Here is an 8,030-nt window from a genome sequence, read left to right on the forward strand (position 1 = left end):
CGGCTGGACAGGGTGCTGTGTCCAGACTGTGCTTTTCCCAAGAAAAGTTGGACCAAATGATCCTTCAGATCCCTTTCAACCTGGTGTTCCATGATTCTATGATCATCATAACAGAGCCTGCGAGGTGTGTACTGGCCCCACGCAAGCAGAGGCACTGGCGATGCCAGCCCATCCTTTGGGTCCCCTTGCAAACTGAAGTGAAGCTGTGGGAGAAGGAAAAAATTCAAAATGCAGGGTGCGATGGGAAGTGCTTCGTGCTCGCTCGCCGTCAGTAAATAGCTTGTCTCCATGGCTGTGCTTCCTTCTTTTTAGGGTGATCCTGGCCAACTGGGAGTCCCTGGAGAGCAAGGCCTTGTTGGCCAGAGAGTGAGTATGGTCAACTTCTGGTAGGGTTTCTGCGCTTATCAGTTCCCCAGAGGCTCTGGTCCATGTTCACCCACAGCCTGGGCAGACGGACCCTACTCTGGGCATCCCCTATGGCCCTTGTTTCTTCTGCGGGTGGTGGAAACCCCTTCCTCTCCGATCCTGCCAGCTTGAGCTCACCAGCCTACATGAGCCCCCCCGACACTACGATGCGGCTGTGCAGAGCGCTGTGACAACCCCGCAATGAAAGGGGCAGTGTGGGAACAGACCCGTGCTGTTCGCCGGGCGGGCGCAGTCCGCTCGGGGCAGGGAGACGCGGGAGCAGAAGGTGGACGCGAAGCAGGGAAACACTGGCTACACTATGCAAGTGTGGGAGGGAGCCAGGGCCGGGATGAATGCGGGGATTGAAGCCGGCGGTGGCTCTTGTCCCTTCTCAGGACTAAGGTCAGTTGTTGGAGCAGGACGGGGAAGCCCCAGGTTCAATGACTACAGACTGAGCCCCCTTTTCAACACAGGGAAGGAGATCTTCCCGCAGACCAGCAGTGGGGGTCCGTGGAGGAGAAACGGTGCAGCAGAATAAAGCAAGAGGCTGAATTCCTGCTCTTGCACCAGGAAGAGCTTGTTCAGCATTAGGGTATGAGATAGGAGACGTGTCAAAGCGCAGGGCTGGGCTCCTGTCCCTGCAGCCCTGCTCGCTGCCACCAGCGGCTGCGGAAAGCGCGGGGGAAAAGTGTGTGTAGGCAGAGCCTTACGGTGCTGGTTTCTGTCTCGCAGGGAGAACCGGGACTGGAAGGGGACAGCGGGGCACCCGGGCCAGACGGTGTCAAGGTAAACCTCGCTTTGTGGCGTGTTTCAGCTCTCGCACACACCCCGGTGCACTCAAGCCTCTGTGATTCCCAGGGCCAGCTTGAAGCCAAGGGGGGTATTGGGTCCTCGCCGCAATAACCCTCTGCCCTGCTCCTTCTAAGGATTTTTTTTTCCTGCAAGCACACAGACTTCTCCTGTTTCACTCCTCTACCCACATTTTTGGCATCCGATCAGATCTCCAAAAAGGTCAAGTTCTTCAAAATCTAGTTTCCAACAATTTGTCTGTTTTATTTGAGTCTTTACAGATTAAATTTCCAGCTAATCAGGAATTCCTGGGCCTGGCAGGGGAAATCAAGAATTGCCCATCGCTCTCCCCTGCTCCACTGCCCAGAACGTTGTTAGCCAGTAAAGAAACCAGATCCCTTTTCTCTTGGCAAAGCCCCAGGTGCTCGCTCAGGACAGCACTCTCTATCTAGCCGCTGTGAGTTTGCTACCTTGCCTTTGGAACAGGACCCTGGTTTCTGTCCCTGCACAGCCGGCCGTTCCAAACGGGCCAGCAGTTTTGTTCCATGGAAAGAAAAAGCAGCCAGTCCCACAACAACGCAGTTTATTGCTTCGTCCTAGTTAAACTGTTTGCCATGTGTCTCTATTCTGCTTATCTCTGGGTGCTGGACCAAAAGACTCTTCCTTAAAGGCAGTCAAGGCTTCTGTATTCTCTTGCTGCCACTAACTGTCCCCAAAAGCTCTTGAACCAAACGGCATCTTTCCAACCCAGGAGTGTCTCTGGACAGCAGAAGAGCCGCTGCCCACTGCAGGAGCATTCGGTTAACCTGGAGAGATGTGGCTGTGCTCTCCCTCCCGCAGGTGTAAGTGGAAAATGACTTCACCAAGGCTGCTCGGTTCCACGAGGGAGGTGCTGCTGTCAGCACTGAATTGGCCTTTTGGTTGTCTCCCCAAAATTTTGTGCCATCAGTGATAAGAATGGTGATTTGACGTGCTATCTACTGCTCGGACCACAGATCCTTCACAGGGGCGAGATGACATTGTTTCGCAGCGTGTTTAGCCAAGCCCTGGGCTGATTCCCATTTGGCAGCAAGAGCCAAGCAGCCACTCCAGACAAACCCGTCCTGTTAAAAACCTTTCAGCATCTCGAGCTCAGGGCTTCTGGGTGAAGCAAAGGAGACTTTCACATCTTCTTTGCCTGTCTCATTCACATGGGAGGTTCAGGTCTTATTGCAGGAGAAGAAAAGGGGGTTGGATTACCCTGTGTAATGGGGGAGTTCCTTCTCCTCCAGCCAAGAGACTTTAAAAAAAAAGGAACCTGGTTTTGCTCATTCTGTTAAATGTCAAGTGTATTATGACTCAGCCTCATTCATCCTTTTGCTTGCAGCTCTCTTCCTCTCAGACTCCTGAAATATTAATTATGTGGTGGGTTTTTTCCTTGCGAGGGCCAGGTACAAGTGACCTGTGTGTTGTGTGGGTTTGAAAAACTCCCCCCCTCCTCTCTTCCACAGGGAGACAAAGGAGAGCAAGGCCTGGAAGGAGAGAAAGGAGAAAAAGGCAGTGAAGGACTGAAGGGAAAAGAAGGGCCTCCTGGATATCCCGGCATCACAGGTGTCCGAGTGAGTCTGCAAATCCAGCCTGCTGCCCCCCACAGCTGGTCCGTGGGTCTCCTGTAGGAAGTAGTTTTCCCCTCCCCGAGCTGCACGGGCAGCGTATCTCAGAGCCCCGGGGTCCGGGTCTGGCCCAGCACAGCTCCAGCCCTCTCCAGAGTGACACCCACCCACTGGTTTCCAAATTAGCAGTTGCATCCAGCCCCAAAAGGATCAGCGGGGTGCTGCGTGCTCCTGCGGGCAAGGTGGCTTTGACCTTCCCCGTGGCCGCAGCCTGAGCCCAGAGGTGCGGTCTGTGCCCCCCAGCTCGGGCATCGGGGCACAGCTGGCACACACCCAGCTCTGGGCTGCAGAAGGTGAGCCAGCTCGTTGGGAGAGATGAGATCCTTGTGCAGCAAGAGGACAAAAGAAAGTTGGCAGTCTTGTGTCTGAGAGGCTGGAGTTCATTTAAACCCTAGTAAGAAATAAATAGGCTTTTTCTTTATTTTTTCTTTTTATTTGTTTCTTTTTTCTTTTTTCCTTTTTTTTTTTTTACAAGGGCAGTAACTACTGTAGACATTAGCACTGCTGTAGCAGGGCGTGCCATGTTGCAGCAAAACCCATGGGGACAGACCAAGAGGGAGATGCAGACAGTGAACCAGGACACTGCTTTAGGACAGGTCGTCTGAGATGTGACTTGTTGCAAACATTGTCGTAAAGTATGTTATTTTTGCAAAAACCTGCATCCAGGAGACAGTTTGGTCCTTCCATCAGGATACACGCCTGAGATGTGGGTCACTCCTCTGGTCTGCCGTGGGCTTTGGGACATTGTGCCTCCACAGCGTCTGTCCCACGGACCGCGTGGCTGGTTCTTAGAAAGGGTTGTACAGAGGACTGCGAGGAGCTGAGTTTCCCCTGGCTGCCTCAGCAGACCTTGGCCTGGAGTTTGGAAACAGCCAGCTTTTGCCTTCTCTTACTTCTGTTTGATCATTACTTGTTTATTTCTGGTTTTCCCTTCTAAGGTTTTTCCCTTAAATAGAAAACAAATAGAAGAAATTAGCAGGGAATTTCTCCGGAATCCTTTCTGGATATCCTAGGCGTGTCTGATTTACTTGGAGGTCTGATCTCAGTGCCGTAGAAAGACAAGCCGTGATTCTGGCTCCGAGATGAGACCTGCGGAGCCAGAGGAACCAGGCAGGGTTCAGCCTGGGGCTCGCTTGGTGGTGCCAGGTGGAGGACGGCACTGCCCAGTGCCCCCGTGGGCTGCTCTGCTATCCAAGTCCAGCCTTTCTGCTTGAAAGGTGGAGCTTGGCATAATTAATTCAATGTAATTATTGTTGTAGATTGAAACTGTAGGAAGAGTGACCTCGGGAGGCTCTTTCTGTGAAGCAATAGCCCTGTTGAGTCAGGTACGGCCAGCCTGGCTGGAGCAGCTGGGCTCACCCAGAGCACGTCTTGCTGCTGGTGCAGCTGGAGAACATCCCAGCTCCCACCCCATGTGTCTCTGGGAGGCGTGCGAGCAGCCTCGGGGTGCCAGAAGGAACGAGTAGCTCGAGTTTGATGTCAGCTCTGAAATCCCTGTGCGGGATGGGTGGGAGGCAGCAGGGCAGGCAGGTACCTCTGAGCACTAGGTGGATGCTCGGCGTTGAAGCATGTTGTTTTTCCCTTTGGTGACGTTGTGGCTGGCTAAAGGAGGGCAGGGAGAAGGGTGTGAGGGGATGGAAGCAGTAAAGGGGCTGGATTTATGTTGGTTTTGGGCTGAGGTTGGGATTTGAGCGCTGACTTGACTAGAAAGTGGAAACATTAGCTTAATACTGCGGTGCAGCACCATAAATGTGCAGAATAAGGCTGTAGTCCTGCCCCAAATAAGGGCATCCTGGGCCACAGGGAGGCCTTTGTGGCACTGGGACCATACCACAGGCGAGCGATGGTCCCCAGTATCCCAGCTCCATCCCAGCTGCAGGCTGGCACGGCTGGACCGCTGCCCTCAGCACCTCCATGTGCTGTACTTCTGGCTGGTTCCTGTGTTTATATTGTGCGTGTTTTAAGAACCAATAAAAATATAAAAGCATGCAAGAGCCATATTAAGTTATAGAGTATGAATTATAGATTCTCTCAGACTCCTTCCCTGCCATTTGCCAGCATGTCCCTGGGAACAAGATGCCGTTTTCTGTTTTATATAAAAAAAAAAAAAAAAAAAAAAAAAAAAAAAAAAAAAAAAAAAAAAAAAAAAAAAAAAAAAAAAAAAAAAAAAAAAAAAAAGGCAATAGAGCCAAGATTCCTGCTCATAATCACTCCCTTTTGGGTTTGGGGTTTTTTTTTACTGCAGAGTGCTGTATTTCCATCTACTATTTTAATATGCTTCTTTGTGTAATCCTTGTATCTAAACCCAAACACACTTCCAGAGCCCCACACAGGCTCCAGGTAGCGCTGCCTCCCTGCCAAACGCCTGGCCGTTACCTACCATACAGGCTGGTGTCCTGTCCTCGCTGAGGTAATTTAAAGGTGGAATTCCTCCAGCAGAAGGACAAATAATTTTTCTATTCCCATTTTTCCTTCGAGGCTTTATTCTTACCTTCCCACGGAGGAAATGTTACAGGTGTTAGTGGGATCTTCCTTAGATTTCTGCCCAGAGAAAGGTTACAGCTCGGAGGTGCAAATGGCTAGAGACAGCTGCAGCTCCCTCCTTCCAGCTGAGGAGGGGAGGCTGGAACATGGAGTCAACCCACACTCTGTGAGACTCGCCCCAAAAGCCACCACAGGCACAGCCCACCACAAATGCATACGATATAGAGGTTTTCAAGGCTGCTGGACAAAGATAACAAAGATCTTGTTAGGGGAAAATCCTCGAAGTATTCCCCCCAGGGCAAATGCCAAGGTTGCACAGTGACAAACTCCTGTCCAGGACTTGTAGGGTGCTGTGGAAACAGCCTGGGGAAGCTGAGGAAGCACTTGCGTTACAGGGAGGAGGCTTGTTGGGTTTGGGTGTGCTGCAGATACTGTATGTTTACACATGACGCGTGTTGCATGTGGTTTTAATACATCTAATGTGACAGTGTACACTGTCCAATATTCAGTTCAGATACTTTGAAACAGAACCTCATTTTAGCTTTGCATTTTCATTTGGCCTCTCCTGGAGTCCTTACATCCACGCTTGACTGCGTTCCTGCCTGGATCCGCTGGCTTTCCCCCGGGCCAGAGAGGTTTGCCTCTGCTCCAGTATCGCCGAGATATACTGCTCATCGACACGGGGACAGGAGATGCCGGTGCTGCTGTGCTGGTGGTGGGAGAGACACGCATAAGGATCTGCCTACGTACCCGTGCCAACAGACTGACCTTCGTCTGGGAGCGTGCAGCTCATCTTCTGCTTCTGGAGGAGATTCATATTAGCTTGAAGAAGCTGATGCCCATCTGTAGTTATGGACATAGAGACAAGCTTCTTCTACGCTTTGGGTTGGCCATGTGTTGCCCTCTGCCTCAGCACTAGAGGGGACTCACAGAGACATGCCCTGCAAAAACGGCAACAACCGCCAGAAAAACCCTTTTCATCACAAGTCCCTGCAGCTACGCCTCTTCTTGAAGATTTTTCCTTGACACCAAGGACATGTTTAGCGTTAACCTTTATTTTGCTGATGTCTAAAGGAACATGACACTTCACCATCAAGTGTCCTCTTGACTGATGTAGGAAATGAGGTGCCTGGTTGCTCTGAAATGATCTGCCTTTGCTGCTGATTTTCATCCCAGTTTGGAAATACTGAGACAAAGACTTGGTGCTGGCAGCGCCTCGTGTAGCTGCAGAGCAGGTAGAAGCTGGGGGACCTAGCAGGGCACATATGAGCTTGCACACCATGTGGTCATGGGCCAGCACAAGGGACAGAAAGAGGTTAGCAGGTTTTTGGCTTGGACAGTCGCAGAGCTCCCTGGGAAGTGGCGGATGAAGGGATATACTGGAGCACCTTCACCAGTGGTAAAGCTGGAGGAAGCATAAAGGGTCTGGGTCACACAGAAGACAAGTGTTCACCTGGCAATCAATCCCTACAGCAGAGACATGTCTGGCTTTACTGAGCAAGGGTCTATTTTCCAGAAAGCCATCCGGCTGCTGATACGGCATCACCAGCTGAGCACAACCAAACTTCCCTTGGTGCACAAGAGATGTTTTTCAGAGATCGTTCGCTTTAACTTGGCGCAGCCATTTCCAGTACTAACATATCCGAAAACCGATTTCCACTGTGGCTTCAAATCTCAAACAAAAGCAGCAGGGAGGCCCCAGATGGGTCTCCAGGGATAGTTTGTACGTGTTTCAAAGCCAGTGGATTTCTGCAAACAAACCTGGCAACCGAGATGGTCCGTGAGCCTCACAGCTGCGGCTGGCAGGACTCGAGGCAGCTGGAGCGGAGATACGCGAGTATCCTCTATCTTTTGGTCTCTTTGTCCAAGTTCACGCTGCTCCGTTCAATTCCAGTTCCTGCTCAGCAGAGAGCAGGCAGTTGTCCCCCCAGTCCTACAAGGGAAATCAGAGCACCTGAAACACGAACACACAGCTGGGTGCAAGATCCACTTGAGATTTCAAAAATCACATCAGAGATGCGCACCTTCCCTGGGCTGCTGTCCCACATATTATCTCCTCCCAGCGGTTTCCATCTTCTTCTGACACAAACCTGTTGCCTCCATTTGGTCTTGACTCTCTCCTGGACTTGGCTATTTGACCTCTGGTTGGCTCATTTGAGCAGCAAAGAGCTGAAGATCTCTTTCCCCTGCAGGCCTGTTTGAGCATCTCCATTCGGAGCGGCTGGCTGGAGATGCAGACCCTCAGGTCAGCAGTGTGGGGAGCAGGAGTCGTCCGCTGGAGATCCAGACTTTCTCTACGGGCAAGGCAGGACAAGGGTGCGTCTCCACAGTTTGTCGGGAGACCAGAAGATACAACAGCCCGTCAAACCCTGGCAAGGCATCCGTCAGCAATGCAGGTGTTGTTTGCCAAAATAAACAGATAATTGGTCTGCTGACCTGTGAGAGCATGAGGGGATAGTGCCACAGAGCCTGAAATACCCAGAGAACATTGTTGGAGGGTGATGCGTGTTCACAAAGGATCTGGCTGCCAGTCTATCCTCCTCTTCGCATCAGAGGATAATAAGAGCCGAAGGTAGAAGTCACTGGTATGCAACCAGCAACCTGGACACACAGGCGGGTGGTGCCTGAGAGTAACCCCCCAAAACCGCTCCTCTGCGCTGCTTCTCCTCCCCACCTCCAGAGAACACGGCGGCTCAGCCC

General features: G+C 51.7%; 1 protein-coding gene across 1 annotated transcript in view; it reads left to right on the forward strand.

Moving 5' to 3' along the window:
- COL27A1 (collagen, type XXVII, alpha 1) overlaps positions 1 to 8,030 on the forward strand; it is a gene marked incomplete at its 5' end in the record, with an annotated part of 45,804 nt that overhangs the window by 6,508 nt on the left and 31,266 nt on the right. The window contains 2 exons of the mRNA XM_010138721.1: positions 313 to 366; positions 1,138 to 1,191. Of these exons, the coding sequence (XP_010137023.1) occupies positions 313 to 366; positions 1,138 to 1,191 (108 nt within the window). The remainder of the gene's footprint in view (positions 1 to 312; positions 367 to 1,137; positions 1,192 to 8,030) is intronic.

Source organism: Buceros rhinoceros, unplaced genomic scaffold (assembly GCF_000710305.1).
Source record: "Buceros rhinoceros silvestris isolate BGI_N320 unplaced genomic scaffold, ASM71030v1 scaffold44596, whole genome shotgun sequence".
NCBI classification, from domain to species: Eukaryota; Metazoa; Chordata; class Aves; order Bucerotiformes; family Bucerotidae; genus Buceros; species Buceros rhinoceros.